General features: G+C 44.2%; 1 protein-coding gene across 1 annotated transcript in view; it reads right to left on the bottom strand.

The window, feature by feature from the left end:
* LOC137368780 (sialic acid-binding Ig-like lectin 15) overlaps positions 1-19,984 on the bottom strand; it is a 53,005-nt gene extending 33,021 nt beyond the window's left edge. Inside the window, exon 1 of the mRNA XM_068028983.1 lies at positions 19,834-19,984. Within this exon, the coding sequence (XP_067885084.1) occupies positions 19,834-19,984 (151 nt within the window). The remainder of the gene's footprint in view (positions 1-19,833) is intronic.
* Positions 19,985-23,239: the final 3,255 nt, after the last annotated feature.

The raw sequence follows: 23,239 nt of genomic DNA, 5'->3' as shown, positions 1-23,239 counted from the left end.
AAGGGTGTAAAGATAAGCCCAGCAACTACAGGCCAGCCAGTTTGACTTCAGCGGTGGGAAAACTTCTAGGAAAAATAATTTGGGACAAAATCAATAGTCACATGGACAAATACGAGTTAATTAAGGAAAACCAGCATGGATTTCTTAATGGAAAATCATGTTTAACTAATTTGCTCGAGTTTTTTGAGGAGGTAACAGAGAGGGTTGATGAGGGCAATGCTGTTGATGTAGTGTACATGGACTTTCAAAATGCGTTTGATACAGTGCCACATAACAGACTTGTGAACAAACCTGTAGCTCATGGAATAAGCAGGACAGTAACAACATGGATACGGAATTGGCTGAGTAACAGGAAACAAAGAGCAGTGGTTAATGGATGTTTTTCGGACTGCAGGAATGTTTGTAGTGGAGTTCCCCAGGGATCAGTGTTGGGACCCTTGCTTTTCCTGATGTATATTAATGACCTAGACCTTGGTGTACAGGGCACAATTTCAAAGTTTGCAGATGATACAAAACATTGTGAACTGTGAGGAGGATAGTGTAGAACTACAAAAGGACATAGACAAGTTGGTGGCAGGGGAAGACAGGTGGCAGATGAAGTTCAATGCTGAGAAATGTGAAGTGATTCATTTTGGTAGGAAGAACATGGAGAGGCAATATAGAATAAAGGGTACAATTCTAAAGGGGGTGCAAGAGCAGAGGGACCTAGGTATATACGTGCATAAGTCATTGAAGGTGGCAGGTTGAGAGTCTGGGGCTTTATTAATAAGGGCATAGAGTACAAGAGCAAGGAAGTTTTGTTGAACTTGTATAAGACACTAGATTGTCCTCAGCTGGAGTATTGCGTTGAATTCTGGGCACCGCACTTGAGGAAAGATGTGAGGGCATTGGAGAGAGTACAGAAAAGATTCACCAGAATGGTTCCAGGGATGAGGAATTTCAGTTATGAAGATAGATTGGAGAAGTTAGGACTGTTTTCCTTGGAGAAGAGAAGGCTGAGAGGTGATTTGATAGAGGTATTCATAATCATGAAGGGTCTGGAAAGAGTAGCTAGAGAAAAACTGTTCCCACTCATGAAAGGATTGAGAATGAGAAGGCACAGATTTAAAGTATTTGGTAAGAGAAGCAAAAGTGACATGAGGAAAAACTTTTTCCTGCAGCAAGTGGTTAAGGTCTGGAATGCACTGCCTGAGAATGTGGTGGAGGCAGGTTCAATTGAAGCATTCAAAAGGGAATTAGACAGTTATATGAAAAGGAAGAATGTGCAAGGTTATGGAGAGAAGGCAGGGGAATGGAACTGAGGAAATTGCTCTTTCAGAGAGCCAGTGCGGAGACAATGGCCTCCTTCTGCACTGTAACGATTCTGTGATTCTGTGAAATCAACACTGCTGCTTCAGAGGAAAAAAGGACAAGCTGCAACAATATTAAGATTTCTGAGTGGATGACAGAGTGGATGAGAGTGAATGAAAAAATGCATGTGTGTTTTCCAGTGTTTTCTCTTTTTTTTAACTCCTATAATGAAATGCATCCATTGTCACATTTCATTCGGCATGGTCCAGAGGTGTGACGGAAGCCCCACATGCCAAATGGAAATATTAATTTCATCATATGGAACTTTGCCTGAGACTTGTACTGGACATTGTTACAAATAACTTTTGAAAACGCAACAGCTGGCAGCCAAGCTGGCCACGCACAATTTGCATATGAAAACACCAAAGAATCAGGCCGGAGACAGATGTGATTACTCAGTCGAGCCAGGTCAATGGGATGCTCTCCGATTCATTTATCTGGGATAACCTTATCAATGGGGGTCGTCAAAAGCCATCGACATCCATTGACATTGAAAGAGCCAAACCTCCCACTATCAAGTATGTCTGAACAGCTCGGGGGAAAATTTCAAAGATCATTCCGGAAGATGCTGATTCAAACACAAAGAGGTGGTCACATCACATGACTGCTTGGCCCACTCAGGAGATTTGTGAGTGGTGACTCAGAAGCCAGACAGTAACTGGGATCTAGCTAGGGAACAGCATCTCTCTCTCTCTCTCTCCAGTACAGATCCTGAGAAGCCTCAAGCTGACGCTGGTGGAAGACAAGTTTACAGATCCTTACAGTCAGCAACCAGGGGACAAGGATAAAGTCCCTCTCCTGCCTTCCAGAACCTGAGAAGCCAGCCCGACCCGTGCATATGGCCCAGCGAAGACTTCAGGACTACAATTTCAACTAAAGACTCTGGGACTGAGATTCAGTATTTAAACTGCATTTATTAAGGATTCTACTCCAACCTCCCAAAATTTGCTTTTCCCTCTGTAATTTATTTGTGTGTGTGTGTGTGTGTGTGGCTCTTGTGTGAATATGGGCATGGAGGCGCAGTGTATTTTAGTAATATTAACCGGTTTAGAGTGATAAGGTTAATAAACTTACATCTTTCTTGTTTACACTCAAAAATACCTGTCTTGTTGGTTCATTTGCAATTATATTAGGAAAACTGGAGCAATTGTTCACTGAGGTGGTCAGTTAAATCACTGTGTTAAAAAAAGATAAACCCTGTTGTGGTCAACCCAGAGAAGAGGCGAAAGAGGAGCCTGAGATCCCTTCCTCGCCTGGTCGTAACAACCTGAGCTGCCCAGGTGGGAGTCACTTTCAAACAAAAAACAAAGAAACCTAAAATGTTGAAGAATCTAGTGAGCCATTTTAATTTTAACCCAGAACCAGGAGAAGCAACCATGGGATCTGATACTGAAAACAGGGCCCTAGCTAGAATTCAGAAAGAGAGGGAGGAGTTGCACTTGAGAAAAGAGGAAAGGGTTTCAACTTCAAAAGGAAAAAGAGGAAGAAGAGTTTCAACTTCAAAAGGAAAGGCAGGAAGCGGTGAGAAAGTTTGAGTTAGAAAGGCTGCAAGTACAAGGTGAGAATGCAACCAGCCACTCAAACTAGATCCACAATTCGCAAAGTAACTTTGCTGTTTTAAGATACTCACAATTTGTGCCAAAATGTAATAAGGAAGAGGTCGAGCTCCATTTTATCTTCTTTGAAAAAATAGATACAGACTAGGATGGCCAAAAGAATATTGGACCCTCCTCGTACAAGATGAATTGGTGGGTAGAGCTTGTGAAGTTCATTCCATGTTATCAGAAGAAAGCTCCTCTGATTAAGAACAGACTAAAACTGCGATCTTAAATGCATACGTGCCTATCAGCCGCAGGTTTGAAATGCTAGGAAAAAACCTGCCCAAACCTTTATTGAATTTGAAAGAATTAAACTCATGGCTTTCGTTCACAGGATCCGATCTCTCAAGTTAGAATCTCAAATGGAAATTTGAGAGAAATAATTTTACGAGAAGGATTTAAAAATAGCATCCCCCTCAACATAAAGACTCATATGGAGGAGCAAAGAATTACAAGGGTAAGAGAAGCTGCTGAAATGGCAGATGATTATGTGCTTACTCAAAAATCCTTTTTCATGGAAAACCCATCTATAATAATCGCAAGAGTTCTGGGAAGGACAGAAAGTGGATTAATAATAATAAAAGATGGGGTGCTGGTGAAAAGGGAACCAAAAGTGAGAATGCAAGAAGACCTGCACCAGTAAGGAAATAAAGTGCAAAGGGCAGGAATGTTTTCCACAGACCTGTGTGTTTCCATTGCAGTAAAACGTGGCATGTGAAAGCTGGAATTTAAAGGGGAGACAGTAAATTTTGTAGGAGTTCACAGAGCTGAGTTGGAAAAGGAGCCCAAGTAGGCAACAAGGCAGACAAGCCTGTGACCCAAACCACTGTAATACACTCCTCAAAGAATACTGTCCCAGATGTAGCAGAAGTAGAAAAGATTCCTGAAGGTTATCAGGATTTTGTTTGAAAGGGAAAGGTGTCCCATATCCCTCTAATGAGACAGGAAAATCCATTGTTCTGCTCTGAGATTCATTGGCCACTCACTCCTTAATGCTGGGTAAAAGGATGACCGTTCCACCAGACAGCTCAATCAAGGCAAAGGTTCTGGTAAGAGGCACTGAAGATGGATACATGTCAGTGCTCTTGTATTGGATCCACCTACACTAGTATCTGGACCAGTTACAATAGGGATTATTCATTGTCTGCCTGTGGCCGGAATAGATTTGCAGCTCGGCGATGATTTGGCTGGAGGTAAAGTGATAGCAGCCCCAGTGGTCTTAAACCAGCCAAATGAGGCCAAAGAGAAAGAACAAATACAGAAAGAACATAGGAACTTGGAAACATAGGATCATAAGAACTAGGAGCAGGAGTCGGCCATTCAGCCCCTTGAGCCTGTTCCACTAATCAACTTGATCATGGCTGATCTTCCACTTCAACACCCTTTTCCTGCACTATCCCCATATCCCTTGACATCTTTAATGTCTAGAAATCTATCAGTCTTTTCCTTGGACATACTCAATGACTGAGCCTCAATAGCCCTCTGTGGTAGAGAATTCAACAGATACACCAGACTCTGCATGAAGAAATTCCTTCTCATCTCAGTCCTAAATGGCCTATCTCTTATTCTGAGTCTGTGTCCCCTGGTTCTAGACGCCTCAAGCCAGGGGAAACATCTTACCTGCAAGAACCCTGTCGAGCCCTGTAAGAATTTTGTATGCTTCAGTGAGATCACCACTCATTCTTCTAAATTCTAGAGAATATAGGCCCAGTCTCCTCAATCCGACCATCCCAAGGATCAGTCTGGCAAACCGCTATTACACTCCCTGTATGGAAAGTATATCCTTCCTTAGGTAAGGAGACCAAAACTATACACAATACTCCAGGTGCAGTCTCACCAAGGCTCTACACAATTGCAGCAAGACTCCTTTACTCCTCTACTCACATCCTCTTACAATAAAGTCCAACATAGCATTTGCCTTCCTAATTGCTTGCTGCACCTGCAGGTTAGCTTTCAGTGACTTATGAACAAGGACACCCAGGTCCCTTTGGACATCAACACTTCCCAATCTCTCACCATTTAAGAAATACTCTGCATTTCTGTTCTTCCCAGCAAAGTGAATAACTTCACAGCTGGAATTTTACACCTCCTACAGGAGTGGGCTAGTGGCATGGGTGGGGGGGAGTTGTAAAATTGAGTGGGAGGCACGCTGTGCCATTCCCGACGCCTTGCCGACTCCACTACAAATTTACCAGGGGCAGTGGCGGCGTGAAACAGCCAAGACAATTGTCCCTGGTGAAGCCTCACAAACCTTTATCCGGGACCGGCGTCCCTCTTGCTGCCGAATCTTGGTGGAGTTCCAGCAGTAGCGCTGCTGGTACTGAGAGCTGCTGGCCCACTGATTGGCAGAAGTCCCACCTAAGGCCAACTTAGGGCCTGGGGGACATATGATCTTGGTGTTGCTCCCAGGCCTGGCGAAGGCGGGCTTGCCCCTGACGTTATGGATGGTGGGTGGAGCCTCCCACCCAACCTCAAATTCCGGCCCACATTTTTCCACGTTATATTCCATCTGCCATGTTCCTGCCAACTCACTTGGCCTGTCTTTTCTTTAATTCATTCATGGGATGTGGGCGTCACTGGCCAGGCCAGCATTTATTGCCCATCCCTAATTGCCCTTGAGAAGGTGGTGGTGAGCTGCCTTCTTGAACCGCTGCAGTCCATGTGGGCTAGGTACACCCACAGTGCTGTTAGGAAGGGAGTTCCAGGATTTTGACCCAACGACAGTGAAGGAACGGCGACATAGTTCCAAGTCAGGATGGTGTGTGACTTGGAAGCGAACTTGCAGGTGGTGGTGTTCCCATGCATTTGCTGCCCTTGTCCTTCTAGTTGGTAGAACTCACGGGTTTGGAAGGTGCTGTCTAAGGATCCTTGGTGCGTTGCTGCAGTGCATCTTGTAGATGGTACACACAGCTGCCACTGTGCGTCGGTGGTGGAGGGAGTGAATGTTTGTAGATGGGGTGCCAATCAAGTGGGCTGCTTTGTCCTGTTGTCGAACTTCTTGAGTGTTGTTGGAGCTGCACCCATCCAGACAAGTGGAGAGTATCCCATCACACTCCTGACTTGTGCCTTGTAGATTGTGGACAGGCTTTGGGGAGTCAGGAGGTGAGTTACTCGCCTCAGAATTCCCTACCTCTGACCTGCTCTTGTAGCCACAGTATTTATATGGCTACTCCAGTTCAGTTTCTGGTCAATGGTAGCCCTAGGATGTTGATAGTGGGGGATTCAACGATGGTAATGCCATTGAATGTCAAGGGGAGATGGTTAGATTCTCTCTTGTTGGAGATGGTCGTTGCCTGGCACTTGTGTGGCGCAAATGTTACTTGCCACTTATCAGCCCAAGCCTGGATATTGTCCAGGTCTTGCTGCATTTCCACACAGACTGCTTCAGTATCTGATGAGTCACAAATGCTACTGAACATTGTGCAATCATCAGCGAACATCCCCAATTCTGACCTTATGATTGAAGGAAGGTCATTGATGAAGCAGCTGATGATGGTTGGGCCGAGGACACTATCCTGAGGAACTCCTGCAGTGATGTCCTGGAGCTCAGGTCATTGACCTCCAACAACCACAACCATCTTACCTTGCGCTAGTTATGACTCCAACCAGCAGAGGACTTTCCCCCTGATTCCCATTGACCTCAGTTTTGCTTGGGCTCCTTGATGCCATACTCGGTCAAATGCTGTCTTAATGTCAAGGGCAGTCACTCTCACCTCACACCTTGAGTTCAGCTCTTTTGTCCACGTTTGAACCAAGGCTGTAATGAGGTCAGGAGCTGAGTCGCTGTGGCAGAACCCAAACTGAGCGTCACTGAGCAGCTTATTGCTAAGCAAGTGCCGCTTGATGGCACTGTTGATGACACCTTCCATCACTTTACTGATGATTGAGAGTAATCCCCTTGATGCTTCTTTGCATCCCCTCACAACTCACATTCCCACTGTTACCATATCCATGATATTAAGTATGTATTGATGCCCTGCTTTTGTTTTTGGCAAGGTTCCTACACAATCTACTAACACGCTGCTAAATGGTTCCTCAATCACTGATGTGGGAACTAGCGGTGCTGGTTTTATGGTAGGTTGTGGTTTTCCCACCATTTGACAGGTATGGCATGTCCTACAAAATTGTCTCACATCCTTTGTAAAACCTGACCAGGCTTATGTGTGATTTGGTCTTTCAAATTCCCCTATGTCCTGCAAAAGGAATGTCGTGTGCTAACCTTAATAATCCTTGGCGATATTTAGGTCGTACTACTATCTGTTCAACAACTGTCCAGCCTTTGTCTGCAGGCCTATGAGGCGGTCTCCATTTCCTCCTCAAAACCCCGTTTGCCATATAACAGCCTTCTGGGACTCCTGTCTCCTCAGCTTCTGACAGAACTCTCTGTGCTATTCGGTATATCTCTGGATCAGCTTGCTGTGCTGCAATGATAGACGATCTGTTAAACAACTCATTTGGATTATCTAAATCCCCAAATAAGGGTTTCAGATACTTGGCTATCTATTTGTGGTGCCCCTTTTACCTCCAACAATGGATCCTGTTTAGCCATTGCTCGGGTAACTATACACGCAGGAAATATCCACGAAAAATTGTTCCAGTAATTGCTCCATTTCCTTAATTTCACTTGGTTTCTCTGTAACTTTAGGAGACACTGATACTGTTGATCCAGAAATCATTTCCTCGGAGTAGATCAGTTCCCTTCACTGGTAAACTATGGACAACACCTACAGTAACTATCTCAGATATTAAGTCACTCTCTAGGCATACTTTATACAAAGATATGCGTATATACACCCCGCCAATTCCATTAAGTAAAACTTTAGGGTTCAAGGCACTCTCTGGTGGAACCCTTATATCTTTCTCTAGCAAGAGCGATTAGGTTGCTCCTGTGTCGCTGAGTATAATGATAGGTTTTCCTGTCTCACTTACAGGAGTTACTCACCCCTTTGACAGAAATTCATTGTAACTCTCAGGTATTTTATTCTTAACCTCTACACTCTTTTCGTTCTAATATCTGGTTTCATAGCTGTCATCAAAGCTATAGCCTGGTCTGCTATACTCTCAGTCGGAGTCTTTTCCTGTGCACTAACTTTGCATACCCCAACAGATCCTATGGGTTTACCTCACTATTTCCAGCACTCTGAACGAACATGGCCCGTTTTGTTACAATGATAACACATTGGCTTGCGAACCTCACTTCTATCCTCAGCACCTTCCTTTCTGACCTGAGGAGGTGATCCTGAGGCATTCCCAGCTGTTCCTTCTTGTCCCCGGCTACTTGCTTTCCTTTCACTCTCCCAATTTCTATCCTTCTCAGGTTTATGGGGGTGACGGACAAAAGAGGTTGGCTTATTCACAAGCTCAAAATCATCAGCAATTTCTGCTGCTTGCCTAGCTTTCAAAACTTTCAGGTTATCTATATGAGTTCCCACTACTGAAGGAATGGCATTTTTAAAGTCTTCTAAGAGAATCAATTCTCAAAGGTTCTCATATGTGGTTTCTATCTTTAATGCCTGTATCCAATGGTCAAAAATAATTTGCTTCATCCTCTCAAATTCTAAATATGTCTGCCCAGTCAATCTCCGTAAGTTCCTAAACTTCTGACCGTAAGCATCAGGGACTAACTCATACACAGTGAGAATAGCCTTTTTTGCCATCTCATAATCTGCAGAAGCCTCTTCAGGAAGCATGGCATAAACTTCATGAGCTCTGCCTACCAACCTGCCCTGCATAAGCAGTGTCCAGCTTTCTTTCGGACATTTCATCTGTTTGGCTATTTTTACGAAAGATATGAAAACTGCCTCTACATCCCTTTCCTCAAATGTAGGAAGAGACTGTATAAATTTAAACAGCTTTTCGCTGGGTCCTGAGCTAAATTCAGATTCTTCCTGACCTGAACTTTCTCTGGATTCAAGACCATCCCTTTGTTTTAGTTCCATCTCTTTTAATTTAAATTCCCACTCTTTCTCCCATCCTCTTTCTGGAATTCAAGCTTAAGTCTTTTGTTGTTTCTTTCTCTTGTTCAAGTTTACTTATTACTATTGCTTTTTCTTTTTCTCTTTCCTCTTTTTACAATTCAAGTTTTCTTAATTCCCTTTCATCCTCAAGTTTTTTCATTTCTAACTGAATCCTAGCCAATACCACTGCATCACTCTCTGAACTATTGCTTTCTTGTTCCTCATATTCTCCTTCATCATCTTCTTCTCCTAATTCCAGATGTTGGACTATTATGTCAATTATCTCTGCTTTTTTGGCACCTAATTTCAATTCTAACCCCAATTTTGCTGCCAATTCTTTTAATTTATTCTGAGTTAAAGTTATCAAGTCACTCAGGGAAACATTCTGCTTTCCCAAAAACTCTGCTGCAACCATTAATGCCATTATAATGGTATAGACTTTACCTTATTATACAAGAGATCTGGTTCTTTATTTCTTTGTAATTGGCGTTACATTAGATCCCAACAATTGAGTTTCCAATTGACCCCAATTTAAATATGTTATCCCAGAAATGAGTAATTAATATGATTCCAATTGCAAACCCTCCAAATTAGTCTCATTCTGACCCCAGATGTGAGCCATTTAATTAAAATAAGATTCAATCATGAGCGAGCCCCCAATTAATATGTTACGACATGACCGCTCAAGACAAAGCCCCTAATAAAAATATACAATTCTAATTGCGGTGGGAGCAATGCACTGTCAATTGAGACCTGTCACTCCACAGATTGCCTAACTTTAAACTTTCCAAACTAAGGAAAATCACAGGCGAATTGAACCATCTATTAACCCCTGAATGGTATGAACTAAACCAGGTGTCTTTAGATCAACAAATTAACTGTTTATTAGAAAAACTAAATTCTTAAACACTATTAAGATAAAACAACAGTTAAAAATAGAAGTAACAAAGTCCTTGCAGATTTACACTCCTGTCGAAATGGAATCTTCCCAATGTAGAAACTATCCAATGTTGCTCGAAGTCTTCGCAGTTGTCTGATGGGGGATGGTGGGGGGGAAGGTTCTCCAACAGTAGGACAATCACTAGTCTAGTTCAGCAGTTGAAGTGTTGTTCTTCTTGTCCAGCGATGAACACAGCAACAGTTTGCTACCACTTTCAAAGAAATCAATGTGGCTTAACTTTTAGAATTTTGAGGGGGTGGGGGGGGGTAAAATAGTCTAAATTTACTTTCTTCAGTTTAAATTAACAGAGATCTCTGGTCAGTTCATGCTGGCCCAGCTGTCTGTCGGTTAGAACAATCTGTCTCAAATAAAAAGCCACTTTAAAAGTCAATCGTAGCATTGTATACCGACCCTCAATCTCCGAGTGGTTATATCCAAGGCAACCAGGATGCACCCTTGGAACCTGGTTGGCTCTCTCTCCACATGGTTGTATCCACGGGCAACCAAAATGCACCTTCTTGGTAACTCCTGAGGCTTGCTTGTTCTTAAAGCAGTTCAGATCTTTTGTCATCTCAAAGGCACACCACATATTTTCCCCCCAAAAAACAACAGGATCATAACAGCAACTAGTTTTGTGCCATCAGCAAACTTGAAAATATTATATTTGGTGCCCATGTCCAAATCATTGATATATATTGTGATGATTCTTGCAGTACCCAGCTAGTCATGGCCTGTTTATTCCTACTCTCCATTTTCTGTCCATTAATCAATTTTCAATCTATGCCAGTATATTACCCCTAATCCCATGTGTTCTAATTTTGCTTACGAATCTCCTATGTGGGACCTTATTGAATGCCTTCTGAAAATCCAAATATATCACATCCACTGGTTTCCCCTTATCTATTCTGCAAGTTATATCCTCAAAAAACTCTAACAGGTTTGTCAAACATGATTTCCCTTTCATAAATCCATGTTGACTCTGCTCAATCCTACCATCATTTTCTAAGTGTCCAGTTGTAACATCCTTTAAAGTAGATTTTAGCATTTCCCCTACTACTGATGTCAGACTTACAGGTCTGTAGTTCCCCAGTTTTCTCTCCCTCCTTTCTTAAATAGTGGGGTTACATTTGCTACCTTTCAATCTCCAGAAACCATTCGAAAATCTATAGAATTTTGGAAGATGATCACCACGCATTATCTCTACAACCACCTCTTTCAACACTTTGGGATATAGATCATCAAGTCTAGGGGATTTATAAATTTTCACTCCCATTAATTTATTCGGTACTACTTTTTTTTAACTAATACTAATTTTGTTCAGTACCTCATTCCTGCTCGTCCCTTGGTTCTTTAGTTTTTTGGCAATTTTTTTGTATCTTTCTCTGTTAAGACAAACACAAAGTATTTGTTTAGTTTCTCTGCCATTTCCTATTCCCCATTATAAATTCCCCTATCTTTGCCTGTAATGGGCCCACGTTTGTCTTTGCTAATCTTTTCCTTTTTACATACCTATAGAAGCTTTTACAGTCCGTTTTTATATTTCTCACTAGTTTACTTTCATATTTTATTTTCTACTTCTTTATCAGTTTCTTGCTCCTCCATTGCTGAATTCTAAACTGCTCCCAATCCTCAGGCTTACTACTTTTTTGGCAACTTTGTAAGCCTCTTCCTTTGATCTAACATAATATTTAACTCCTCTATTTATGCATTGTTGGATCACCTTTCCTGTTGGGCTTTTTTTGTCTCAAAGGAATGTAAATTTGTTGTAAACCATGTATTAATTCTTTAAATGCTGCCCATTGTCTGTCTACCATCATACCTTTTAATGTATCTTCCCAACCAACATGCCCCTCATACCTTTGTAGTTTCCTTTGTTTAGATTTAACCCTAATTTCAGTTGAACGACATCACTTTCAAACTTAAAGTAAAATTCTACGATATTATGGTCACTCTTTCCTAGAATTCATTTATAATGAGATTATTAATCAACGCTTTCTCATTGCACATTGAGATCCAAAATAGCCCGTCTTCTAGTTCGTTCCTCAACATACTGTTCTAAAAAACCATCTCATATACATTCCAGGATTTTGTCCTTCATAACATTAATGCTAATTAGGTTTACCCCAACTGTATGTAGAATAAATTCCCCATGATTACTGCATTACTCTTATTATATGCTCCTACCAATGTTTGCTGTCCCTTCTGTTAGTTAGCTCTCACCAAACTGATTCTACATCTTGATCTTTCACTCTAAGATCCTCTCTCATTAACGTACTGATCTCATCCTTTATTAACAGTGCTACCCCACCTCCTTTTCCTTTTTGCCTATCCTTCTGAAGTGTCTAATACCCTTGAACATTCAATTCCCAGCCTTGATCACCCTGCAGCCATGTCTCCATAATGGCAATCAGATCATATCTATTTACTTCTATTTGTGCTGTCAATTCATCTACTTTGTTGTGAATGCTGTGTGCATTCAGATAGAGTGCCTTTAGTTCTGTCTTTTTATTATATTCACAACCTCTGGCCTTATCTGTTGGTGCACTCTTACGCTCTGTCCCTTTCTGCCACACTTAGATGATCAATTCCTTTATTACTAACTTGCTCTCTTGCCTTCTCCTCTCTCTTTAAATTATCTAATCTTCTCTCAGTTGATCCCATCACCCCCACTATTTAGTTTAAAATCCTCTCTACCACCCTAGTTATACGACTCGCCACAAAACTGGTCCCAGCATGGTTCAGGTGAAGAACGTCCCAATGATAAGAGCTCTCACTTTCCCCAGTACTGGTGCCAGTGCCCAATGAATCAAAACGAATATCTACCACACCGGACTCTGAATCATACATTTAACCCTCTAATCTAATTTACCCTCTAACAATTTGCTCATAGCTCAGTTAATGATCCAGAGATTATTGCCTTTGAGGGTCTACTTTATAATTTAGCCCCTAGCTGCTCATACTCCCTAGGTAGAACCTCTTTCATAGTCCTATCTATGTCGTTGTTACCCATGGACTACGACAACTGGATCCTCCCCCTCCCACTGCAAGTTTCTCTTCAGACCCGAGCAGATGTCCCGAACCCTGGCACCGGGCAGGCAACACAGCCTTCTGGACTCTCGCTCTTGGCCGCTGAGAACTTTGTCTATCCCCCTTACTACACTATCTCCTACTCCCGCCACATTTCTCCTTACTCCCTCCACTTGAATTTCTTTCTGTACCATGGTGCCATAGTCAGTTTGCTCATCTGCAGTCCTCGCTTTCATCCATACAAGCTGAAAGAACCTCAAACCTGTTGGACAATTGCAAGGGCTGAGGCTCCTCCACTTCTGCCTTCTCGATCCCCTTACTTGCCTCACTCACAGTCCCTCCTGTCCCTGACCACTGACATCAGAAGACGCTATCCTCAGCGGTGTGTGACTGCCTTCGGCCTCCAGCTCATTGACTCTGAGCCGAAACTCCTCACACTGCATATACTTACTGAAGACACGTTTACCGTGGATCACGCCAGCGTCCACCAGTTCCCACATACTGCAGCCGGAACATCACTTGCCCTGCCAGCTTTATTATGTGTTAAGTAATTTATTTTTCTTAGTTTAGAATTAATAAACCCCACTACTACTAAGCCCCACCACTACTGATAAGCTTTACTACTGCCAGTAAAGCTTACTACTAATGAAACCTCACTAATAAATTACCTGAGTCTCAGAAGATAATGTTAGACTAAACCCAATTAAAATTCCTTAGTTCATATAAGAAAAAAAAAGAAAATGTTCACCAACCAATCACTTTCCTTCTTTGCTGTAATGTCATACACCAATTTTCTTTGGAAAGCTCTGAACCCACAGACTCACCATCGTAACTTTTCAAACCCTCGCTGCTATCTCAAGGTTCCCCTCTATTTCTGGGAAGCAACTTGCTTCTTCGACAGCTACTGGAGGGTGAAAAAGAAGCACCTCTTTTCCCCTCTGCACCGAATTCCCACGAGTCAAATTCCCAGCTTCACACTCTGACTACGTCTCACGCGGCAAAGTCTTCTTTCCGTGCGCCCCTTACTCCAATCTATGGAATATTCCCTGACTGTATGGGAACTAGGTACATGGCTAAAAAAGATCCAACAGAGCAAGCTGAACCACAAAGTCAGGCCTGAGGCCTGACTGGCTGAAAATTTTTGGAGACTTGGGGAAAGAGAAGGAAGTATACAGTAAATCTTCAATTAAAGCCCAGCAGGCAGACCCTGAGTTAAAAAAGAATAGAGCAGACAGCCTGTTCTGATGCAGAGGCTGAGAAGATGCCTGAATGTTATTACTTCAAAAATGGATTAATAATAAGAAAATGGAGACCTCCGCAGTGACCTACAGAGGAGGGGTTGACAGTGGTTCACCAAATTGTACTCCGCCTAAACATTGTAGGGAGATTCTGAGGATTGTCCATGAAATCGCTATGGCTGGTGTTACGTGAGTGCTTCTATTTTTCTTTGTACAATATATTTTAAGAAATTATAGTTGGATTGTGGACACTGATTCATCTGGAATCCTGAAGAGGCTGAACTTTGTGGTTGTTTTAAAAAAAAGGAAGATCAATAGAAGGTTCTTGGTTTCAGCGAGTAAACAAGTACTGGAAAACATGTGATTTCAAGTAAACATAGCAGGGCTTGTGTTTTGACCTGAAGAGCTATTTACAAGGAAATGACAATTCAATATTTATGGTTGTCACAAGGCTTGTTTGTGAAAAGGTTTTAGTTTCATTTTGATCTGTTAAAAACAGTCAGTTGGAGTTTGCTTATTGACCTGCCAGGAGAGCAGAAGATCAAGCAGCCCATCTTTCTCTTGAAAAGCAAACCCTGTGTCAAGTGTTGCCTCCTGTATTTGAAGAAATCCGGCATGTTTGCAGAAACCTTGCATCTTTAAAGGAACTTTGCATCAAACGTGTGAGAATTGAAACCTTTGTTGCTGCACACCTGATGCAAGACCTATGTGAAGCCTTCTGTACCTGCATCTCTTTGAATGCCTACCCAGACTAATCATGAATATCACCTGGAAAAAACTGTTCCAGGAAGATTCCATTGACAGCTGCCTATTCCCCTTTGGGACACCTCGCCAAAGCAAAGGACATCCATACCTTCTTTTCAGTCAAACTTTTTTTTTATTCCTCTTATTTCTTTGTAACAGCTGTAAACAAAAATCCTTTTTTTTGCCGGTTAACCAGTTGTGTATGTATGTGTGTGCGTGAGGGCTAGGATGAAATAAGGGGCTTTAATATTTCCATTTGTGCGTACATTTTACTTCATTATTGATTAAGACTTGGTTTAGAATAAAAAGATAATTTAGTTGTTTATTAAAGAAACCTGGTTGGTGTGCTTTATTCTAGGGGAAACATCGAGTATCTGATTGATGGCTTCGGTAAGTGGGAAAATTTACATATATGTTGTGACCTATGGAGAAGTGGGACTGAATTAACAGTGCACTCCTCCCGCTTCAGTCATAACACTGGGCACGTGGCTATCAGAAAGACCCAACATTTTTACTGGCCTCAAATCCACAAGGAGGTGGTTAAATTTTGCAAGACCTGCCATACTTGCTGGGAAACCAAACCCACAATCAAACCTACTCTAATAATCCCTACCCCTGCTTTTGAGGAACCCTTCAGCAGACTTCTGGTTGAATGTGTGGGACCACTGACTAAAACTCGGACAGGTTACCAATACCTTCAAAGCATCATGGATATGGCCACCCAGAAGACATACCCTTAAGAAAAATTACTTCCAGAGCTCGAGTTGAGGGTCTGACACCATTTTTCACATGATACAGCTTGCCCAAAGAAATTCAGTCCAGCCAAGGAACTAATTTCCCCAACATTCCAAGTGCACAACCTTGGTATCGAACAGTTGAAATCTTCAGCATACCGCCCACAGTCTCCAGGGGTTCTGGAACGATACTATCAATCCCTGAAAACCATGATCAGGGCATTGTGCTGTGATTGCCCCCATGACTGGGATAAAGAAATTTTCTTTTTGCCGATTGTTACCAAAGATCCACCAAATGAATCCACAGACTTCAGCCCATTTGAATTGGGTTTTGAGGCCCGCTGAAACTGGTTCAAGAAAAATTCCTGAATCATAGGGAGGAAACCTCACTACTACATTTCGTGTCCACTTTTCGAGAGAGACTTTTTAAAGTCGGTGCTGTAAGAAAATAACACCTGAAAGAATCTCAGACCATGAAAAGGCAGGCAGGCAAAAAAAAAACGCAGCCCGTGAATTTAAACCAGGGGATCAGCTTCTGGTACTGTTACCATTGCAAGGCGAACCTCTAAAATCCAGATTCAGTGGCCCATACAGTCTAGGAACAAGGTCAGTGACATGAATTACTTAATTAATACCCCAGACCAGAGAAAAAAGAAAAGACTCTGCTACGTCAATATGCTAAAATAATACCACAGCCAGGAACCAGATAGGCCAGTAAGTGTATGCCAAACAGTAAGAGCAATAGAGAAAGACAGCACTAGTGAAGACAAACTAGGCGAGGAAGAAAATCCAGAAAATTCTCAAATCGAAGCCCCCACAATAAAATTGGAAAATACAGAAATATTAAGCAGACTAGGCACCATATTCAACTATCTCTCTGACCAGCAGAGACAGGACCTAGCAACACTGCTAAGGGAGTTCGAGGAAATTTGCAGGGACAAACCGGGTTGCACATCTTTAACAATACACGATGTAGATGGAGGAGAGACACCACCAATAAAACAGAACCCATGCAGACTGACCCCTGACAAACTGGCTCAGGTCATCACAGAAATCAAATAAATGCTGGATTTAATTGAACTCAGCCAAAGCAGCTGGAGCTCCCCTATTGTATTGGCAACCAAACCAGATGGATCAACCAGACTTTGCAATGACTACAGCAAAGTCAATCAGTAACAAGAACAGATTCCTATCCAATCCCCCGTATTGAGGACTGCATTAACTGAGTAGGAAGCTTCACCTACATTAGTAAAATTGACTTATTGAAAGGATATTGGCAAGTCCCCAGGACCACCCAAGCAAGAGAAATTTCAGAATTTCTCACCCCGATGCCTTATACCAATGTACAAAGATGCCTTATACAAAGAACACCCCAGCAACTTTCCAAAGACTCATGAACCAGGCGGTAGCTGGTTTAAACAACTGTGTCATCTAATTGGATGACCTATTAGTTTACAGTGATACTTGGGAAGACTACCTGAACCATTTAAGGGAACTCTTGAAGGGTTTACTGACAGCTCACCTGGAGGCCAATTTAGCAAGGAGCAAGTTCACTAAGGCTAAAGTAAGCTATTTAGGTCACATTCTAGGCCAAGGTCAGGTGTTGTCAAGGGCAGGAAAAGTGCAAGGCCTGGTAGATTTCCCCATTCCCAAAACTCAGAGGGAAATAATGCATTTCCTGGGAATGTGTGGGTTTTACCGGTTAAAGGTTTAAAGGTTGCAACCATTTCAGGAACTGTTTTAAAACAACAGGATGAAGTGTTGCAGGCTCCTTTTGGTTAAGCCTCTATCCAAAGTCAATTGGGAAATTCCTGGTTTAGTTTCACTGATGGGGAATCCCAAAATCACCTTGAAATTTCTCTTCTGAAGTTGTTGGAAGATGTCGTCAGCAGGGCACCATTATGGGTACCCGCATGGGTCCTAGTTATGCCTGTCTTTTTATGGGATATGTCGAATATTCCTTCTTCCAGTCCTATTTAGGCCTCCTTCCCCAAATCTTTTTCCAGTACATTGATGACTGTATCGGTGCCGTTTCCTGCTCCCGCCCCGAACTGGAAAACTTTATCAACTTTGCTTCTAATTTCCACCCTTCTCTCACCTTTACATGGTCCATCTCCAACACTTCCCTTCCCTTCCTCGACTTCTCTGTCTCCATCACTGGGGATAGGCTGTCTACTAATATCCATTATAAACCCATGCTTAAAACTCTCCATTTAATGACATTTTCTCCAGACTATTTTGAAGTGACACACAAACTATTTCTAAAACATTATTGGACTGCAAACTTGGCTTCTTGTGGAGGCTGGGCTCCCACAGCTCCCACAGCTACCTCGACTACACTTCTTCACACCCTGCCTCCTGTAAAGACTCCATTCTATTCTCCCAGTTTCTCCGTCTCCGACGCATCTGCTCTGATGATGCTACCTTCCATGACGGTGCTACTGATATGACCTTTTTCCTCAACCGAGGAATCCCCCCCACTGTGGTTAACAGGGCCCTCAACCGTGTCCGGCCCATTTCCTGCACCTCTACCCTCACCCCTTCCCCTCCCTCCCAGAACCGTGACAGGGTTCCCCTTGTCTTCACTTTCCACCCCATCAGCCTCCATATCCAAAGGATCACCCTCCCCCATTTCCGCCACTTTCAGCGTGATGCCACTACCAACCGCATTTCCCCTCCCTTCCCCATCAGCATTCCGAAGGGATCGTTCCCTCCGTGACACCCTGGTCCACTCCTCCATTACCCTCACCCCCTCATCCTCTTTCCACGGCACCTTCCCCTGCAATCGCAGGAGGTGTAATACCTGCCCATTTACCTCCTCTCTCCTCACTATCCCACGCCCCAAACTCTCCTTTCAGTTGAAGCAGCGATTTACTTGTACTTCTTTCAACGTAGTATACTGTATTCGCTGCTCACAATGTGGTCTCCTCTACATTGTGGAGACCAAACGCAGACTGGGTGACCGCTTTGCAGAACACCTCCGCTCAGTCTACAAGCAGGACCCCAAGCTTCTGGTTGCTTGCCATTTCAACACATACCCCTGCTTTCATGCTCGCATCTCTGTCCTGGGATTGCTGCAGTGTTCCAGTGAACATCAACGCAAGCTCGAGGAACAGCATCTCATCTACCGAATAGGCACACTACAGGCTGCCGGACTGAACATTGAGTTCAATAATTTCAGAGCATGACGGGCCCTCCATTTTACTTTTATTTTTAGTTATTTTTTTATTTTTTATTTTTTTTAATATATATTCTTTTGTGTTTATTTTATTTTATTTCATCTTAGTTTTCTCAGTTTGCATACCCACTTTTTTTTTCATGTTTGTACTTGTGGCTGTTCAATTTTCAGTCCGTTAACACCCTTTCTGTACTAAAGCTTTGTCTTTCAATGCACCATTAACAAATCTTTGCTCCGTGACCTTTTGGTCAGCTATTTGGTGACCTTGTCCTATCTACACCTTCTCCTTTGTTGTCTCTTGCCCCACCCCCGCTTTACTTGCTTGTAACGGTTTACATTTCTAATATCTGCCAGTTCTGATGAAGGGTCACTGACCTGAAACCTTAATTCTGCTTCTCTTTCCACAGATGCTGCCAGACCTGCTGAATATTTCCAGCATTTCTAGTTTTTATTTCAGATTTCCAGCATCCGCAGTATTTTGCTTTTATTAAGAAGGCTAATGGTAGGTTAGCCTTTATTGCAAGAGGATTTGATTACAGGAGTAGTGAAGTTTTGTATAGTATTCCAAGGATTCTCACAGCTGTTCTGCTGAAAAAGACTTTCTCAGGCTGCTCTGCCCCTCTCTCTCCAGAGAGATAACTTTTACGTTATCTTCATTTTTAACCTGCAATAAAACCTCAGGGACTAAGGCACCATTTTTAACAAAACATGACTGCGGTTAGTTGAGAGGTGAAAAGTGGAAGCCACCACACCACTTACCACCTGTCTGTAACACTCCACTTAACTGATTCCTCATCCTTTGCACCATTCTAGGAAGTCTTTTCTGCAGTTTCTCCTTGGCATCATTTATCATTTCTAAAAACACCTAATTCCCTGAGCCATACAGTGGTTAATTATGATATCCCTGTGTCCAGCTGGAAACTTGATACTCACTCCACCCCTCCCCGTTTCTCTGACTCTGACTGTCGCTCCCCTGGACTTTCTCCCAATCGCGACCCTGTAGTGAAATGATAAAAATGGCAATTGGCTAACAAAATGAATTTGAACAGTTGTTGGAAAGCACCTACTGTAACCCCGCACCGAGACCGAGAGCAGGACTGCAGAAAGCCAAACGTAGAGAAACCTCATCACCAAACTCTCCGGTGTTTCGTCCTTCTCACTCGCTGCTTCGTGTCTCTTAACTCCAAAATACAGAAGTTGATCAAAGTGTTTCTTCATTTCCAGTGCAAAGATGATGGTAAATTACACAGAATACATTAGTGTTGCTCACAAAGGGAACGGTGATGAAATATGAAATGAACGGGAGGAATTATGACATAAAAGCAAACTGCTGATCTGAACTACAAATGGGCACATTTATGCCACAGACAAAATTGAAGAAGTCAGGTGACCCCCTCCTGCGCTGTCAATAAACATTTCTGTCTGTTCAAGATGAAACCCATTATCCACATCTGAATTAACGTTAGGGAATTTGAATTGAAAAACACCCCATTCCATGCACCCCCTCCAATCTTCAGGAATGGAGGTAACAAAGATTATTGTAGACAGACTGACTCTGCAGCCATAGGTATGAAGTCACATCTTTTCATCAGAATAGACAACATTTATATACCTTCATAGAACAACGCTTCCCATATCCTGGAACATAGTATGAATCATCCCAGAGGAGAGAGGCCTTAGTCACCTGACTGACACCCCAACCTGACAAGTTTCTACCTTAAAAGGGGTGAGAGAGTGAGAGGGGCAGAACAGCCAGAGAAGGGTTTTTCCAGCTTAACAGCTGTGAGAATGTTCCAGTTAAGCAGCTGCCCTGCTGACTACATCTTCTAATTACTGCAGCACAGAAATTGCAAGTTTTGTGTCATCCACAAATATTGAAATTGTGCCCCCACATCGATGTCATTAATATATATCAGGATAAGATGGGGTTCCAACACTGACCCCTTGAGAATGTCTTCCTCCAGTCTGAAAAAACAACCGTTCATCACTACTCTCTGTTTCCTCTCACTCCGCCAATTTTGTATCCATGCTGCTCCTGTCCCTTTTATTCCGTAGGTTCTGACATTGCTGACAAGCTTGTTATGCGGCACTTTAGCAAATGCCTTTTGGAAATCCACGTGCACCGCATCAATCGCACAAACCTCATCAACTGTCTCTCTTACCTCATCAAAAAATAGAATAAATCTCCTCTACTCTATCCCATTAAGCACTCCCATCACAGGTACAGCACGCATTAGATACAGAGTAGAGCCCCCACTACACTGTCCCATCAAACACTTCCAGGACAGGGACAGCACTGGGATTGGCTGCTCTCTGATTTGGGATCCTGAGTGTTGAGAGCCTCAACGAGGTGCAGCTGAGAGTGCTGGTGGCAGTTGGAGGTTGCAGAGGTGGAGAGAGGAGCTGCACTGAGCAAGGGAGAGCAGCTACCAACAAGCAGAGGAAAACTCCAACAACAGTCTCCATTAAAGAGAAGAAAGGGACATTTTTTGGAAACAAGGCTTTGTCTGGAGGTGGGTGCTGAACACCAGTAATTTACTTTGGACTGTTGGGGGAGGAACAAGTGGCTGGAACAACAAGGGGTGGGGCTGCCAATTCAGCAGGAATCTGTGCTGCTGCAAAAGCACACAGGAAAGCTCCCTCCCCACCCCAATTGCCAAGCCTGGGTCAGCTGAAGCTGCCCAGCTAAACAGACGGAAGGGGATAGATAGTGCCTGGGCAGCTTCAGCTGACCCAGGTGAAGACGACTCCCCCAACCAGAGGACCGGAAGACCAACTTCAAAGACTGTTTGTTTTAAGTGTACTGTGAGCACCACCTCCAGAAAGCAAGTCATCCCTTCCAGCCTGCCTTTGCCTCTCCTCTCTTACCTCAGCCTCTCCACTAACCTGTTGTTTGTTTGTTTGTCTTTTCAAATTTTTCTGTGAGTCGCTGTTATTTAGTGTGCAAGTCCACAATTTGGGGTGGGTTTAGCTCTTAGACCCATGGCAAGCCCTTCATCACCGGTGGCGGGGCCCTCTACTATCTACGCAGCTGCAGCTTCTGTGGCTGCCCACGTGGCCCCGTCACCCTTTAAATTATTGACATGCAGCCATGGGGTGAAGAGCTATCCCCACCCCAACATGTCTATTGAGGCCTGCGTTAAGGCAATGGCCGTGGTTGTCGGCCCCTCGGCCATTGTTGCGGCCTCAAAGATGTATGGGAAGGCTGTGTTCTTTTTGAAGACCGAGCGGGCGGTGTCCCTGGCCCTGAGTAAAGGGCTCACTGTGGGGGGGACCTTCCTGCCAGTGGACCCTCTGGGGGCCACTGCGCATCGGATAATGTTGTCCAACGTCCCACCCTTCATTCCCAGTGAGCTCCTCCTCCCTCACCTGCACCATCTGGGGGAGGTGAGGTCGGGGATCACCCCAGTCCGGCTTGGTCTTCGGGAGCACAGCCTCCAACATGTCTACTCCTTCCGCCGCCAGTTATTTATGCAGCTGGCATGGGAGGAGGACACGGAGGGCCAATTTAATGTGGAGTTCCAGGGGACAGCCTACCGCGTCTTTTGGACCTCGGACGGGGCGCGGTGCCACGTCTGCAAGGGGGTGGGGCATGTTCGTAAGAACTGCCCCAACCTCCCGGCCGCCAGCTCCACCTCGGCGGCCCAGAGTGGTTCCACAGCACCTCCTCCCACTCCCCCCACACATCCAACAGACACCGCTCAGTCGGTTCCGGAGGCTGTGGTTTTCACAGCCTCTGGCGGGGAGGGGAGCGTCCGACCGAGCGGAAGGAAGACGCGGGGAAAAAAAGAAACATCGTGAGGCGCGTCCCCTGGCCACTTTGACTCAACCCGAGCCTGAGCTCAGCCCAAAGCCCATTCCCATGGAATCCACCTGTCCCAGGGCTGGGCTCAGGCCCAGGGTGACTAAAAAGGGAAAAAAGGGTGCGGAGGCGGAGGCCTCTGATGACATGGAGGTCTCTGAGTCTCCGCGCCCAAATGCGAAAAAGAGGAGAAGGCACCCCTCCACAGAAATAACACAGGGCCCTGAGGTGCAGGGCCCATCTGTTGGAGGGGAGCTGCCTCCTGTTTCTGGTCCTCAGGTTCCCCCTACCGCCACCACCAAGGCTGCAAAGTCCGGGCAGGTGCTCCCTATTCCTCAGGATGGAGGGGAGGGGATGGCCCCAGTACGTGAGGCCCCTCCTGAAGGAGTAAGTGGGGCCCTGCTTGTGGTGGAGGAGCCTGGGGAAACCGCCCATTCCGCCACTGCTACTGGGTCGGGTGCCCTGAATGAAGGGGAGGGCGAGGCCCCAGAGGGTCGGGCCTCCCAGCCGGAGTCCACCACCAACCAGGAGACACCCGACCCAGTTATAACTGAGAATGCTGCCCCATCTGCTGGGCCTGTGGGTGCTGGCGGAGCGGGAGATGGCCTCCTCTCGCCGCCTCCAGTCTCGGCTCCGGCTGGTTTCCCGGAGTCCGGAACTTCTGTCTCCCC

The sequence above is a fragment of the Heterodontus francisci genome, chromosome 4, assembly GCF_036365525.1.
Source record: "Heterodontus francisci isolate sHetFra1 chromosome 4, sHetFra1.hap1, whole genome shotgun sequence".
Classification (NCBI taxonomy): Eukaryota; Metazoa; Chordata; class Chondrichthyes; order Heterodontiformes; family Heterodontidae; genus Heterodontus; species Heterodontus francisci.
This window is presented reverse-complemented; position numbering and strand designations above follow the sequence as displayed.